The sequence below is a fragment of the Alexandromys fortis genome, unplaced genomic scaffold, assembly GCF_014885135.2.
Source record: "Alexandromys fortis isolate MF-2015 unplaced genomic scaffold, M_Fortis_MF-2015_v1.1 scaffold_365, whole genome shotgun sequence".
Classification (NCBI taxonomy): domain Eukaryota; kingdom Metazoa; phylum Chordata; class Mammalia; order Rodentia; family Cricetidae; genus Alexandromys; species Alexandromys fortis.
Genome location: NW_026068288.1, coordinates 266,370 through 282,994, shown reverse-complemented (window position 1 = coordinate 282,994; position 16,625 = coordinate 266,370). Strand labels below are relative to the sequence as shown.

The 16,625-nt window shown below is 42.1% G+C and overlaps 1 protein-coding gene across 5 annotated transcripts in view; it reads left to right on the top strand.

Moving 5' to 3' along the window:
- The window catches only part of Amot (angiomotin), a 61,673-nt gene that overhangs the window by 18,291 nt on the left and 26,757 nt on the right, over positions 1–16,625 (top strand). For all 5 annotated transcript variants that reach the window (XM_050132278.1, XM_050132281.1, XM_050132277.1 and 2 more), the window contains 4 exons: positions 6,152–6,599; positions 10,547–10,691; positions 11,040–11,132; positions 15,776–15,921. In XM_050132278.1, the coding sequence (XP_049988235.1) occupies positions 6,152–6,599; positions 10,547–10,691; positions 11,040–11,132; positions 15,776–15,921 (832 nt within the window). The remainder of the gene's footprint in view (positions 1–6,151; positions 6,600–10,546; positions 10,692–11,039; positions 11,133–15,775; positions 15,922–16,625) is intronic.

Here is a 16,625-nt window from a genome sequence, read left to right as displayed (position 1 = left end):
AGAGAATTATTGTGATACTTTTTGACACTCAAGAGCCAGGCAGATATGATTGTTGGTGGGAGAAGAATTATATACAAGTGCTTGCTCAGAATGTTTCTTGCCTTGACCTTCAGAAAATGTCTTGGGGGAGGGGTGCTTCTTGGTTCTTCTGGAGAGAGCTGCCTGTCATGTTTTTAAGCATCTAGGTTAAATTCACATTATCTTTGTAGAAGTTCTTCCAGATACTAAGAATCTATGTGCAAAACTATGCCCAACCCTTCCGTTTTATACCTTTTGTTCTTCCTAAGTATATTTCTTAATCATTCAGCACTCATTGTCATTTTTACTATTCACCCAATCCTGATTCTTTTTTATTAGTTATATTACTACTCTTTGGTACAATTTTAGGACATTGTGCGGGGGAACGGTTAAACAAAGACAGCAGTGCAACAGTTATGCTTGGCATCCTGGCCTCTTACCAGGGTTAGGTAATGATGGGTATCCATAAGGTTTGAAGCCCTAGGTGGCTCACAGTCCAAGACTGTGATCTCATTGGTATCTTCCTCGCCTCATGTCTATTCCTTCATTTGGGAAAGAACCTCCTGGCTTGAAGTTGGTGAGTCAGGAGGTAAGGCACTTGGGGTGGAGTAGGGCGGAGGTAAGAGAAGTTACCTAGCATTTCCTGGTATTTCTTTTCTCCCCTCCAGGTCCTGATTTTTTTTTTTTCTTGACCAGAGGCAATTCATTTTAGGCTCCTCCCCTTGCCTTACTGGTTTAGGATTTTTTTTTTTTTTCTCCTTAACCCAGGGTGATTTCTTAACCCTTTGAAAGTTCCTCTGAAGTTTTCATAAGGCAGGAGCCTGATTTTTGATAATCATCTCAGGACAGAAAATGGGATAAGAACGGGGCCCTTTAGCTTTCAACTACTACAAGAGCCCAACTCCCATCTGCCCAGTGAAATGGAAGACCCAGGGAGGGACTGCACCCTTGGACTGCATAGCTTAGTGGAAATCCATTCAAGCTAGGAAAATGTCAAGGAAGCCTAGGGCTTTTGTTTTGCTTTTCCCATAAGTATGGAAGCATTGGAGGCACTGTCTCCCTTCTGGCCTGTGGATGGGCTGACGTCTGATCTGTTGCCTTGTGGAAGAGTGTTGGCTAGGGTGTGGAGCTGAAGCCAAAGCCCCAGCTCAGCACATGGCCCGCCTTCCCAGGAAAGCTATTTTCAGAACTCATTCACCAGTATTGTTTTTGATCTGAAATGACTCCCACAGTGTTTGAAGCTAGATGGAAAAGCTCTTTGATCTGCCTAAATAAATAATGGGACAAAGAGGGGTTTTTCCTTCCCATACTGATTAAACAACCAGAGAAATTAAGCTGCATATATTTTATAGGAAGATATGTATCTTCTCTCTTTCCTTCTAAATTATCTGTGGATCTCAATGCATGGCCCTTGAAACAACAAAGCCTATGCTGACCTACCTTTGTTTTTGTTTTTTTGTTTTTTTTTTTTTTGTTTGTTTGTTTGTTTGGCTGGTGCTGGGCATCAGCAAGTGCCCTGCCCTTCCACTGATTTCTGCCCCCAGCCCTTGAGCAGTATTTTAACACACTGGTAGGCTCTAACAGTTGCTTCTCTGCAGCACAGGAACAGAATATTGATATGCTGGAAGAATAATAAAATTGCCTAAGCTAGAGGTTTTCCATGCGAAGTTTGGGTATACATCCAACAAATTCTATCCCTCAGTGTTTTGCATGCCCTGTGTGGGGGAGTGGGACCTATTGAAGGATCCTTGGCAGGCGGAGGCAGTCCAACAGCTTTCCAGAAGTCTTCTGCTTTTCCACGCTGACACTTTTTCCTGCTTGATTTCCTATATGGCCTGTGAATATCTTCCCAAGTAGATGCAACTCGCAGAAAAAAATTAAAAAAAAAAATAGAAAGCCTACTTCTTAATTTTGAACCCGCAGATGACAGATCAGGATAAAATGTCAGTTTTTCTGAAGAAAGTGCCCTTAGAAAGAAAACGCTGCCTTCATTTGCCTTGAGAGAGTCGGTGAACTGTTGATTTGCTGTTCAAATGAACACAATGTTATAAACAGTCCTTTGATTACTTCATCATCCCCATGCCCTCCTCCCTCCTTAGAAAAATAAATAGCTTGAATGCTCAGAGCTCCAGATGGGGAAATAAGGCCAAACCATGCGAAGAATTGTTAAATTTCTAAATCTTTGTCTGAGTACTGAACTGTTTTTTGTTGTTGTTGTTGTTTTTTGTTTGTTTTGTTTTGTTTTTGTATCCTGGGTTTATACACCGATCAAGTGCTTTTAAAAAATTAAAATCATTTCTGTTTATATAGCAGCCACCCCCTTTCAGGTGTTGAAATCATGCCCAGATCTGAGGTTCCTTGAAATGCTTGTTGAACAGAATCTCAGGGTGACCTAAATCTGTAGCTCAGAACAGAGCTACTTGTGCAATTGGAACGGTCCGGAATTATTCACAAGCTGTTCCACGATTCACAGTCACTGTCGCAGAGCCTGGGATAGGCACCCTTTCTGTGGTGAGAAGCCAGCTATAGGCTGCTAGTGGCACCTGCGAGAGAGAGAGAGAGAGAGAGAGAGAGAGAGAGAGAGAGAGAGATGCCCATACTCATATGGGCGCATGTGTGAGTGACTGAAGAGGATGGGGACCCTATAGAGGTAGCAGGGTGGGAAGGTCTGTATGTGCTAGGGGTGTGTGTGGGTGTGTGTGTATGTTACTTTCCCTTTTTGTCTTTACAAGCTCTTTTCGAGAATATATTGACTCTCTCAATGCAGGTTTGGGGAGCAGTTTAAGTTTGGTGAGTGCTCTCTTCCATAGATAGCCCGCCAAGTCCCCTCTTCTTCAGATCACTAGTAGCCCATGGGTCTTAAGGAGTTGGATGTTGGATTGAAGGAGCAGAGGGGCAGATCGGATTGTCCCTGGGATCATGTGATTCTACTGTCTCCTAGGTGGCTCCTTGTTCCCAGTTAGTTCTGTCAGTGGGGAGTGTTTGGAGATGCTGTGGGGTGGAAGGACCTGAAGAGTGCACTGACTTCGCCTTGGCCACTTTATTGCAATCATTATTTTTCTTTTATTATTTAGTCTTCAGTGTGTTTTTGTTTCCTGTGATGTAGGCTGGAGTTCTCCTCAACCTGTGTCTTCTTCCCTGATCCCCCTGTTCTCCAACAGACCCGTATTTCAGGGTTACCATTGCCCTGCCTTTTGATGGTGGGCAGATGTTGAAGCCCAGCTGGAGTTTTTTTTTTTTTTTTTTTTTTTTTTTTTTTTTTTTTTTTTTTTTTTTTTTTNTTTTTTTTTTTTTTTTTTTTTTTTTTTTTTTTTTTTTTTTTTGCCTGGAGCGGGTCTCTACTTTTTCAACTACCCAAGCCTTTACTTGTTTTCAAATCTGCCAGTGAAGGACTGCCTTGGTTTTTCCAGCACCCTGCTTCCTTTTGTAGCCTGGGGAGTCAAGGGGCAGCTGCTTTGTTTTGGCTTATCTTCATCCTGGGCTTATCTGACCCCAGAGACCTTCCGGAAACCTTGCAGTATCTTTTGCTAGACCCCTGTGAAGCTGTGCACTGTCCAGAGCCTTGACAGGCCATTCACCCTTCAGGGAGGAGGGAGGAAGAAGCCTAAGTCTGTTTGAGTAAAAGGCCCCTTATGCTTGATAAGCTCCCAGGGGAGCTGTGGACAGGAAGCCCTGTTTGAAACTATGTGTTCAAGCTTTGAGAGAAATACCTCAGGCAGTGGACTTTCAGATCCTGAGAACGAGGGCAAAAGATAGTGCTGGGATTTTTTTTTCCTTACATTTTGAAAGTAGGGTTGGAGAACATGAAATTTAAGACCTTCTTTCGCCCAAGAGATTCAAAGGCCCCCTCCTCCCAAATCTCAGGACATTCCAGCTCTGCATTAGACATATTAAAACAACTCTTGGGAAGGAAGCACACGGTTGTTTTTACCTGTATAGAAAGTGAAGATGTACAGGATGGGAAGTGGAAACCTTTCACCACGTAAGTTCACAAACCACCCGGGCTCTCGGGAAGAAAGGTTATGTATGGCGTCAGCTCTCCAGTTGTAGGCTTGACTAGTGTGTCATTTCTTGTATGCTCAAGTAGTTTATGCGATTTCTTCCATATTTACCAATTAGTGCCAGCGACAAGTGTGTAAAATTGGAAGAATTGTGTGTATGTTAGAGGCATGTATGAGGCTGCGGGACAGACCCCAGGTATAAAGAGGTTTTAGTACTTTTGTTAAGTATTGAGGTCACTGGCTGTGTCCATGAACAAATATTTGGGATTATTAGGTTGTAAACAGCCTATACAGGGAGGAGTGGTTAGGGATGCTGGTTACTGGAGTGTGTGAGAGAGAAGTGTGCTAAAGTGTCTGGATTGCTAGTGAAAAGTTAATGGCTTCTGCTCACTTGTCCAACTTCCGTCAAGAATTTTGTACAAATTAGCGCAAAGATTAACAGGAAGACACTAACAAGGTCAATATATCTCACCAGTAGATAAAAAGCTATAGTTCTTACTGAGTCAAAACAGGTAGAGCTCCCAGTATTTTTGCAATTCATTCGAAGCCTGGCTGTTTTGGAACTCAGTATGTGGACCAGATAGATTTGCCTCTTCTTCATGAGTGATGAGACTGAAAGTGTGTGCCCTCATGCCCAGCAAGATAAATTTAAGAAGGACTTATTTTATGTGTATGGGTGATTTGCTTGCATGTAAGTCTGTGCTCTCTATGCATGCGGGATACCTGTCAGAAGACCGCATCAGATCTCCTGGAACATGGCTGTTATGTGGGTTCTGAGAATCAAAGCTGGGGCCTCTGACTGGGCCACTACTTTTAATACTGAGTTATCTCTCCTTCTATACTAAGAAATTCGAACAAGGTTTCACAGAGCTAGTAAGTAGTACCAAAAGTCTCTGAAGTCCCCTTTTTGGTATCTAAATCATGTTCTTAGTCCTCTGTCTTCCCTGAATTGAGAAATTCAGGAACATATAAAGTTCAGCCTGTGCCAGGGGATGAAAAATAATGTTTTTGCCTTCAGAATAAACAGACAACTGCTTCCTGTTAGTGTTGATAGTGGGAAATAACACATCCATAGGCTTTGATTGTTTTAGTTAAGAGTTATGTACAAATTATTTGTACTTAGGTATTAATATTTCATGTCTCATAATTAGTTACCAAAAATCAGGAAGCCATATTAAACAGTGTACCCAAGTTTTCTTTGAGACATTCTGTAAGCAATAGGTTGGGGATTTGTACAGCACTGCTTAGAAATTCAGGAAGCCAGAGGTCGGAGTGGAGTGCTACCACTAACACCATAGTTCACTCTTCCCCAGATCTCTGGCTTTGGCTTTCTTTCTCTTTCTGTTTGTTTCATTCGGGATGGGACTCGGGGCCTTATGTTATGTACTCGGGGCTTGTGTTTCAGCTCTGCACCATATCCAATCCCTCAGCACATCTCTTTCCTTCTTTGGGTTTTAGTTTCACCCTATCCAAGAAAATAATCCCTTTAAAGTCTTTCTAATTCCTAAATTTTGTGATTCAGTGTGCTATAAATAGTATAATAGTGTTGCCTCTATCTTCTCCAAGCTTCCATATTGCTCCTTAATGTGTATTATTAAATTGATAACTGGAATGAGCAATAATTATTTGGTGTTTTAAATTTAATAAATATCTTTGTCTCTTTGAGAAATTCTTGAGTGTATGAATTCTCAAAGGTAGTTGCAGATAGGACGATGAAAGACAACCGAGCGACTGTTTTAAGTAACCAAGTAAACATATTTTCTAGATTGAAGTCTTTGCATACATAAAGTTTTTTCCAGACAGGTTCAGTTTTCAGTCAGGTCATGAGCATTACTTTGTACAAGAGGAATTTTAAATGACTAAGGAATGAATGTGGAGATAGCCATCTTAAGATTTTCATACTTACCTCAGAGGTTATCTGGTTTCATCTCCAAAGGCTTCGTAGCTAGTGAGCAGTAGCTGTTGGACAGAGCCACAGGATGTCTCGGTAAGAATGGGACGCTAGAGTTCTTTGGCAGGGATCTAATTCTGCTTGCTTTGCATTTTACCTGTATTTTGGGGCTATCCCTTTGTGTCATTTACTTGTGCCTTGGGAGTGAACTTTATCAGAGCTGGCCTTCTGTGTTTTTCAGGACAACGCAGGACATCTCGCTGTCTTTGTCGGCAAGGAATTCTCAGCCTCACAGCCCGACTTCTTCCTTGACGACCGGGAATCAGTTGCTGCAGTCTCCACCATCTACGAGACTGTCTTCTGCCCAACACGCTTTGGCCACAAACCAAGGCGACCACTCTACACACCTGCCAAGGCAGCAGCAACATTTTCTTCCGAATCAGAGTCATCAGGGGGACCACTACCGTCTCTCCCAGCCCGCCTTGCCTCCTTCAGCACCACAGCAGCCGGGGGAAGCCTACTCAGCTATGCCTCGGGCTCAGCCGTCTGCTTCTTATCAGCCCTTGCCAGCTGACCCTTTCTCCATCGTCTCGAGAGCCCAGCAGATGGTTGAGATCCTCTCTGACGAGAATCGGAACTTGCGGCAGGAGTTGGATGGATGCTATGAGAAGGTGGCCAGACTGCAGAAGGTATGGCTCCCCTTGAGGGTCAATAGCGGCTTCTTTGGATCGTACTGGTGGGGACCTGTTAAATACCTATATAAAGGTTTTGTTTGTGTGCACTTATCATAAAAAGGTTTCCTCTGTGTGTGCTTACCATCTCCTGTGGGTAGATCTTTCAAATTCTTCCTCGGATGCTGCTCAAACTTTATGTAAAAGCTTTGTCTGTCTGTCTAGGATAACTAACTTTTCTCTTTTTTTAATTATCATAAATTAAGAACAAAACAATGAACTTCATGATGAAATTTTCACAATGGTTATCATGTACTTTCATTATATAAACACTCGCTACCATCTTTTGTTCCCCCTTTTTCTTTAAGAGAGGTAACATTTTGCTTTTATACTAAAAGAAAAATATTATAGATGTCCCAGGCTCTATAACCCTAAAGAAAGACTTGGTTCATTATTTTATTTAAAAAGTCATCAGATATACTGCATGTTCTTCATATACTTCATAAAGAATATTAGTAAGGTCTGTGCTTATGGAAAACCTGCCAGCATTTAAAGGCTTTTTGTCTTGATTATATTTTCCCCATATGATTTTGAGTCAAAAGTAAAAAGCCATAGTTCATAGTTTCTAGAAAAATCCCACCAGCTGAGATTTTGTATGGCTCAGGAAAAGGCTGACAGTGCTCTTCCTTGTGGGACTTCTCTTCCAAATTCTTCATTGACACTAGCCCTCCTCCCTACTTTTGCTTTAGTCTTTTTGCACAGATCCGCTTCGGCATCTGCTCTATTTTCCTGGTGTGTGTGTGTGTGTGTGTGTGTGTGTGTGTGTGTGTGTGTGTGTTGAGAGTGACACACAAAAGGCGCTTAGCGCCACAGCTGGGTGACAGGTGACAGCCCTAGGCAGAAGAAATAGAAAAAGGAGTGTGTGTCCCCAGTTCCCATTCGTCCTGTTCCCTCACCCCCACCTTCTGCTGCAGCTGGGAATTCAGCAGTTGAGGGCCTTGAGGACCGAACCTCAGTTCTTGCCTGGGTGGTTGAGTGAATAGAGTTCTGCCTTTGGCTCCTCTGTAGCTTTTGACCCTGAGGAGTTCATGTGACATGATCTCCTTGCCGACTGTTCAGAAAGTTGCGGCCAAAGGTGGGGAGGGAAGGATGGTAGCCTTGTATTGTTCAGCAGCTCTATCCCTAGGAGACAACAAGAATGGAAATTTCAGGGCCTGTACAAAACTAAGACTGTGCTAACAGCAGATCTTTTACCTAAAGGAGAAGTCGCCTTATTTTTTTCCATAGTGAAGTGGTTTTTATGTAGTGGAAGAGATGCCCCCTTTCTCAATTTCCTCAGATCCGGTTGAGGGCTATTGGGGTAGATTGAGAGCTATTACTTCGTCTTGATTTTATATTTTCTTTCTTCTCAGTTTGACAATTCCCCTCTCTCATATTGCACTAATGCTGTAAATGAATTTTGTCGATTGACTAGAAACCCTGTTTAGGTGGTTCGACCTTCTCTAACTTTTAATTTGGGTGGCCTGGCCTTATCTATGATATAATTACTGGTTCCTGAGCTCAGATCATCTTTGTCAAGGATCCCTGGTGACACTAGCAGCTGAGTCAGATGACTAGGGCAGAGAGCAAAATAGGAATTTTCTTTATTGTTTGGTCCTTGTGCTGACGTATGTCAGAAAAACACAATCATCATAGCTTGCGCGTCTGGAGAAGCCAGTTCTAGCCAATGCCGAAGTAGAGAAAAAGGAACAGAAAGGGGAGAAGAAAATGCAAGGAAAAATATGGTATACACCAGATAGTAGAGCTAAAAAGGAAGGAAGAAACGAAGGAAGGAGGGAAGGGAAAAAGAGGGGGAAGAAAGGAAGGAAGGAAGGAAGGAAGGAAGGAAGGAAGGAAGGAAGGAAGGAAGGAAGGAAGGAGAGTGAGCAAGTAAGCACTGGGGGCTCCTGGGGACAGAAAATAGAACAAGCAAATCATGAAACCCACCACCACTCTCCCTGTCTTCCAGGCCTTCTACCACCCACACCAAGTCATTGGATTGGCCCTTCTTGGCCTTTCTGTGAAGGCCTTGTTGCACTGCTCTTAGCAAGAGGACAGTATCTCCACAAGGGGAAGGGGAAGGAGAAGGATTAGCAACAGCTTCTTCCCAGCCAGACTATGTGTGTACTTGGAGATAGGGGCTGTCTTCTAGGTGCCGCCTTTTCTGGGCCCTGGGTGGCAAGTAGGAAGTCTCACTCACTTTCTCTTGGCTGCCTCTTGCAGACCAACACCAAGCTTGCTCTTTCAAATGGAAATGTTTATTTTCTCCTCTGCAGCACTTGAATTTCCTGCAAAAGCCTTCACCAGGCACAGGCCCGGCAGATCTTGTCTCTAAATGCCATTCGCCAGTTTTCACCTTCTGTGCTGCTATCTTGGTGCCATCTGCAAGGAGAAAAACACTTTCAAGTCTGCTCTTTTCAGTGAGCCTCATTTGTTTGCAGGCAGTTCTGTCTCCAGCAGGATTTTGAAGATGGGGGCAGCTGGAATTGGAACTGATTGTAGCCCAACCGCTCCTCCCCCATCCTCAATTGGGGCGCCTGTTTATCACCCCCCTCCCAAAGCACCGTGAGCTTTGTTTAGGAAGAGTGGAAAGCTGAGTCGAAACGCAGACTGGTTACGGGAGTCAGCCTTAATTTGAAAATTGCTTAATAGGCCATGGGGTTTATTTGTCTTATACAAATTATATGCAAATAATCTCTGAGGTTGTTACACGTGCACGGGAGCTGGACTGGTGGCAGAGAAACTCTGGAGTCTAATTTCGTCTTTTCTTCCTGCTTCTGGATAATTCTGGACAAGAGCGTTGGTCTTTTCTTCTCATTTTATAAGACTTGCAGAGAAGTGTCATCATAAAACCACACAAATTATGAATTCGAGGTAAAAATCGGTACTAGTTTCCAACTGACTCTGGTGACTGCGGGATAAAGTCCAAATGCCTGGCATTTGAAACCATTTTATGACCTGACTGCATTTATCTTCACAGCCATATCCCTCTAGCTTCCCTGTGGCTTCCACACAGTGTCCAGTCAAATGAGACTCCTGGCCACTCTGGGAATGCATTTGCTTACTCAGAATAGAATACCCTTCCCCTCACCTCTGCCCATTGAAATCCAATCCCACTTTCAGGATCTGACTCCAAATGCCATCTCTACCTGAAATTATTTTCCTCCCCTCCCCCAACCAGGGATAACTTCTTTTCTTTTTTGCATTGCTCCTTGTTCCCTTCTGGCTGCGGCTGGCCCTAAGTTTTCTGGCTTGATTGAAGTGGAGGAGAGGATAATGTGGACATTCTCGTTCAGATTTGCACACTTGACAGCATAATTGTGTCTTCTTGACTGTCTGAATCCTGATTGGCTAGTTGTGAAAGGGAATTGAATTGAATTGAATTATACTGCATGAGGCTGACTATTTGCTGATTTGTTCTTGGTAAAGGTGATTTAACTACTCTCTCTGCTAACATGGGTCAAGTTACATCGCCTGGGCAAATGTCAGGGCAAAATGAGAGAACCACACAGAAATGCTCTTAGGGCTTCAAAAGAAAGTTATTGCTATACAATATACAGTATTATTAATATTTTCAAAATCAGAAAAAAATAGAAATTAAAATCGTGTGAAGTCTATTTTATCTTATTGCCTTCTATGAGGCAGAAATCACAATGCCCAGCCCCGACTCCAGCCCCACAGAAATACACACACACACACACACACACACACCTTTGTCCTATGGAAGTCCTATGAAGCAGTCAAATCATCTACTGAGCTCACAGTCTTTTTTGAAAACCTAGTTCTTAAATATGTTAACACTTGCTTCCTGGTCATATGTAAATTCTGAAAAAAAAAGATGCCACTGAAGTGTTGTATGTATGGTTCTAAACTGTCTTTCCCATTAAACTTTTAGCAGCAACACCATCTTTCTTTTTAATGTTAAGGTGGAGACAGAAATCCAGCGGGTCTCAGAGGCATATGAGAATTTGGTGAAGTCATCTTCTAAAAGAGAGAATCTGGAGAAAGCCATGAGGAACAAGCTGGAGGGTGAGATTCGAAGGATGCATGACTTCAACAGAGATCTGAGAGGTAAGGGACTAGTGGGATTAACTTGATAGTTGTTTTGTTTGTTTGTTTGTTTGAGATAAGGTCTACATAGTTCAGGCTGGCCTAGAACTTACTACATTGTCCTTGCTGGCTTTGCGCTCCATAATGCCCATAAGACCCTTGAAAGCATGCATTCCCTACACTGGCTCTTGCTTCAGTAGGTCTTGTACTGTTTTGAGATTCACATTTGCAAACTCAGGTCTGTGTCACCCATCCTTATTGTCAAAAAAAAGATGCTGCCTTTTGCCAAAGGTCAATATTTAGAAGACAAACAGCAAGCGCTTGGAAGGGTATGTGTAAGGCCCTGCTGATTTTCTGCACATCCCGCAGACCGTCTAGAGACTGCCAACAAGCAACTGGCAGAAAAGGAGTACGAGGGCTCAGAGGACACCAGGAAAACCATCTCTCAGCTCTTTGCCAAAAGTAAGTCTGGAAACGCTACAGGCAGGTATGAATGTGTGGATGGGCGGTAACCGCTCTGGAAATGTTCCTGGTGTGGATGGAAGAAAAGTTTATGACAATGGTGCCTGACTCTAACCTTCTCCAAACAACCGGGAGAGAATGAATGTCTTTCTTCTGCTGCTTCATGAAACACCAGGAAGGCTGCTGCCACAACCTTCAGTCACACTACTCTCTGGACTAAGTCAGAAAAAGCCCACTTGGGTCCCCACCATTGTCATGGCTGAGACAAGACCTTAGGGAATCTCGTCCTTATTCATGCTGAAGGGATCGTTGTAGGTGCTTCCATATACTGGCTCTGGTAGATGGGATGGGCATGCAGGACAATGGTTAATGTTTGGAATCCCCAGCCTGCACCCCTATTAAACGCTTACTGTTGTATCATATTATTACCCACTGGGAGATTGTGAAGACAGCCAGAGAAAGACGGGCCTCTGCTCTGCTCTGACCTGAATTCATGGTTCTGCTTGCAGAGTTGGAGGGTACAGGGCTGGGCAGAGCTGTGCTTTCCTCATAATAGGGTTTCCTTTGTCTGGAAATACTCCTAGGACTGTAACAATGAATTAATCCTCTTCTTTATCGGCCCCTAATGGACTCCACCCAGCGAGACAATGCCTAATTCTTTCCAATTGTTATAATAAAAGCAATAATAAAAGCTTCATAGTAGATCGAGTCCACTGGGAGAATAAATTGGGTTGAGAACAGATGAACTGTCCTTGTTTCTGCAGATGCCTAAGTTTGGCTTTGCCCTGCCCCAGCCTCCCTCAGTGCAGCTCCCACTGCTATCCTGCTTGTTGGGGACTTGTCAGACTCTTTTATTTTTGCTGGGCCTCCCAGTGACCCTTTCATGTCATTCTGTGCTGTTTCCAGTTAGCTTGTACAAGTCTGTTTGATCTTCACTTACAATATTCCCATCCCTGCCTGTGTTACTCTGTTGTGCTCTGGCTTCTGAACAGTTTTGTTCTTCCTCTTTGCCCTGAGCCTCCCAGTCCTTTGTCGGTAGTCTGAGAGTGAGGAATGCTGTTTTTCTGGTGTCATCAGAACCTAGGGGAAATTGTCAAGTTGCTTTTGTGGTGTCACGGTTACCCTGGAAGCTAGTTCAGTGGCAGGAAGATGGTGGCAGTCTCCCAGAGAAAAACAATACATATGGATTCTTGCCCTGGACCTGCTAGCTTACACTCCTCTCTGTGAGGAAATGCTATTTCAGGTGCTCTCGGAGCTCTGCTGTGGGTTTTAAAAATATAGTTATTTGCTAAACCAAATTACATTAACAGCAGAGTGAAGCACTCTCAGCAGTTCTAAAACTAGGTGGGGAAGAGAGCATGCCTTTTGACCCCTTTATTTCTCTTGCCTCCGGGCATCCAAACCTCCCTGCAAGGTGGGAACTGTAGCTGGAAGGAAGGAAACTCTTTTGAAAAGCCTTCCCTGGGAGTATGCTCCAGCAACTGGAGAGACAGAAGCAGTTTAACCCAGAAGGCAGTTGGGTACAGTAGAAAAGACTTTGAATAGGTTGAGCTTAAGTGTGGAATCCATTCCTCATTTTCAGATGTGGGAGCTCTTACAATGCAGTCATGCTTGCTCTCCAAGTCCTGTTTCCTCATATGCAAACTAGAGAAGAGAAGAATAATACCTCATATCCTTGTTCTGAGGATTAAGCTAGCACAATGCCTGATATGTAGTGAACGTTCAGCAAATGCTCATTGCTTTTCATGGTACATCTATTCAGATTGATGTATATAATGTCACAGTGGGAAATGAGACCACGCTGACATCATGAAGATAAGGTCCAAATCTATTTGTTTGAGTTTCTGGTATGAGGTGTGTCCTAGATAACAGAAGTACCTGGAAAAACATGAGGAGCCATAGCTGTATATGTCAAGGTCCCTTGTAGCTATACTTTTAGTATCAAGTTCAGAAACAAAATTGCTATTCTTACAGACTTAGCCTTCACATTGTAAAAACTAATATAAAAGAATCATTCACATCTTAGTAAAAGACATTTTTGAAACTGTGATTCTTTTCCATCATCAATCATGGTGACAGTGATTATTATTCTCTTTAGTAGGCTTTCTTGGTGTTTTTCATGTTTCTCTCATTTAAATACGTTATGTTATCTCATTGGATCCTTAACTAATATGGATTAACGAAAATAGCAATGTTGCCTGTACTTTCATCCGTAAAGTGTTTTTATCCTTTCTTAGAATGTCCATCTTTCTACTTCTATAACTTTCCTGTCCTCACATACTGTCTACATTTTCTTATTAAAAACTTAAAGCATATTAATCAAAGGCACTAATTTCAAAGTTATGATCTGACCATTCCAACATCCTTGACTTACCTGGGTCTGCTTCTGATGCAGGCTGTGTCTTTTAGAAAACTGTGTGTATTTTGTCCTTTAGTTTAAAAAGAGTACTGCTATTTTGATTATGCTGTTGAGTAGCAGGAATTACATGGTGGCTAAAAAGGACTGCAGTAGTCAAGTCTTTGAACAATACTTGCCTTTTATTGTTCTGAGCAGAAGACTCCTTCCCGATGTGGCATGGGCTGTTCAACAAGTGAAATGGTTTCTAGCACTATGATTAGGTTTTTGGTTTTTATTTTGAGTCTGTGCATTTGGACTGTAAACCTTATGAATGTGGCTCGGTCCCCACCCGTATTTACTACAGTGCCATCAGAGGGGCCTAGAGTCAGGTGTTTATTTTTCTGAGGCCTGGAACGTGTTTAAATGGACCTTGTCATCATTCCTCCAGACTGCTTAGTATCCAAAGTATTTCTGCAAGTTAGCTTTTGGTTAAAGTTTCTCCTCAGGGCATGTCTTGTTGAGAACAACAAAATGTCTGGTCTGTTTCATGATGAGTTCTTTCCCCTCCTACTGCTGATAACATATTTTTCTGGCCTCCTGGGAGAACCCTGGATGAACACCTGGTGGCAAAAAACTTCCAAAAATGTGGGTGTTTCAGCTGTGCCTCTCCCAGGAATTAGCTCTCACATTTGTACATACTGAGCTGCTAGCGATTCCTCAGTTTTCATGCAGGGTTTCCTAACTAGCTCCCATGGTTTCCATGGTCTTTGCCCATGGAATTCTAATTTGGTAAATTGTGATTCTTTGTCCATCTACCTCCTACTTTGAGGACAGAAGCTTGCCCTGTGAATTTCACTTTTGTGAGAGCTCTCTATAGATCTCTCTTCAGTCTTTTCTTTTTAATTGGGCTTTTTAAATCTCTGTTAGAATGGAGTCACAATTTTCTATTATTCTATTTTAGAATAAAAAGATTTTAAAATATGGTTGGTAGTTGGCCTAACTGCTTTTCATGTTGAAGTCAGGAAGGTTAAGACAGGGTAGAAGTTAGAATCAAGGTCCTGTTTAAATGGCTTATCATAGATTTAGGCCCAAGAGCTGTGATATTTATAGAACCACCCTTGCATGGCTGAGATAAATACCACATCATCTTGCTATATCATCTCCTAGTACACATTTTGCTATAGATTTCAGTTGTTCAATTTTATCTGAACAGAGATAAGGGATTGAATGCACTTTGGATTCCATTTTCTCTATTTCCGTGCCATTCTCCTCTTCATTTCTAGTATCTTTGATTTACCCTCCTTGACAGAGACTTCTCAGTGCTTTCATCTTTATGTGTGTTACTCTGCTTCTGAATGCAATCAGTAATTAGGGACTCTTCCATTCTAATGACATAGACTTTATCAATGCAAATATACATATACACACAGATACACATATGCACAGATACATGGCTACACATTATACATAGATTTACATCCCTACATATGTTTGTGTGCATGTGTGCATGCATGCATGTTCACATATATGCAAAATACACTATACACACAAAACATATTTTATTACAGTAAAAGCTCTAATCATTTGCTTAGATGAAATTGATGCCTATATTTCTAAATTAATTTTCCCTTATACTCTGCCGTGTTCTTTTCCACAATCCCTCCATACCCAATCTGTCCTGCAAAAGAAAGAGTAGGAAGGAATATAAGATGGCTTCCAGTTTTACCTTATTCCCTTTATAAAAACTCCGGGCTTGGTAGATACTGAAATGAAGTGAGTTAGGTTGGCCATGGTGTTGGATCGGGCTTTCCCTAGAGAGGACACGTTTTCTAATGGTCTTGATCTCAGAAAAGGTTCTTGCATAAGGAGTAGGATTTGAGGTTGCTTCTGTTTTATGAAATAACATATTTAGACTATTTTGTACATTGGAATAAAGAGATAGTGGGGGAAATTTTGTTCAGCTTAGTTGCTCTTTTGCCAAACATTTTCCAAACACAAAACCAAGGAAATAAACTTACTCTGTGTTGTATGTGTATGTATGTATACATGTGTGTTCATCTTTGTGTAGTGCTTAATTCTTTTTTAGGACATTTTATATCTCCTTATCCATTACTTCTTATTTATCCAACAAGTTAGTGGTTGATCCAGTGATAAAATCTAAATGTTGTAAATTTTGATTCTTTTAGCCATGTTCTAGAAGAGTGCACACTGTCAAGTAGTTAATATATATGACATATTAGTTTTGCTCACTTAAGGCTTTGACCCAGCTTCATGAAGACAATATTGATATTTCATGTTCTCACAGATAAAGAAAGCCAGCGGGAGAAAGAGAAGCTTGAAGCAGAGCTGGCTACTGCTCGCTGTACCAATGAAGACCAAAGGCGACACATTGAAATCCGAGACCAGGCATTGAGCAATGCCCAGGCGAAGGTGGTGAAACTGGAAGAAGAGGTAGGTGTCCTCAGGTAGCACATGAGCCTGAGAGTAGGAGGTCTGGGGAGCTCCTGGCCTTCTCATCCTTTTGAATATGCAGCTTACACAGTCTTCCCACAGAGAGAGGGGCCATCTTTGGCTCCTGGTTATAACTGTGCCCACACAAATGGGTTGATTTTGATGTCATTTTCCTTCTACTGGTTCCTTTCATTTCTTCTATAATATAAAATTATTACAATCAAAGGAGGCAATTTTCATTCTGCAATTCATTTATTAAATGCTTTTCATAACCTAAGTTCTCCCTAATACCTAGCCCTGCCTTAAAGCTTTTTTTTTTTTTTTTTTACTGAACTTTAAAGCCTTGTTTAGAAAGAACTATAGAATGACTCCAGGTATTTTCAAGTCCTCCAATGATCTTGAAACTGAAACGGTCCTATTCTCCCCACACCCAATGGGAAGTCAATCCTGTCCCTTGTCTTAGGTCAGAAATGCATCTTGATGGCCACATCTTTTGCTATTGAATTTGACAGTATGGTTTGGAGATGGAGGTCTGACAACAAAGTAAGAGCCACGGAGAGGTTACAGTTTCTGTCAGGAGAATGCATCGGTAAAGATCTTAGAGATTAGTTTTTAAGAATATTATTACGTGGTATGCCTGAATTTGCCAGCTATTTGTATGAGTGTATGGAACCATCTCTTAACAAACACAGGGGTCCCTGAGC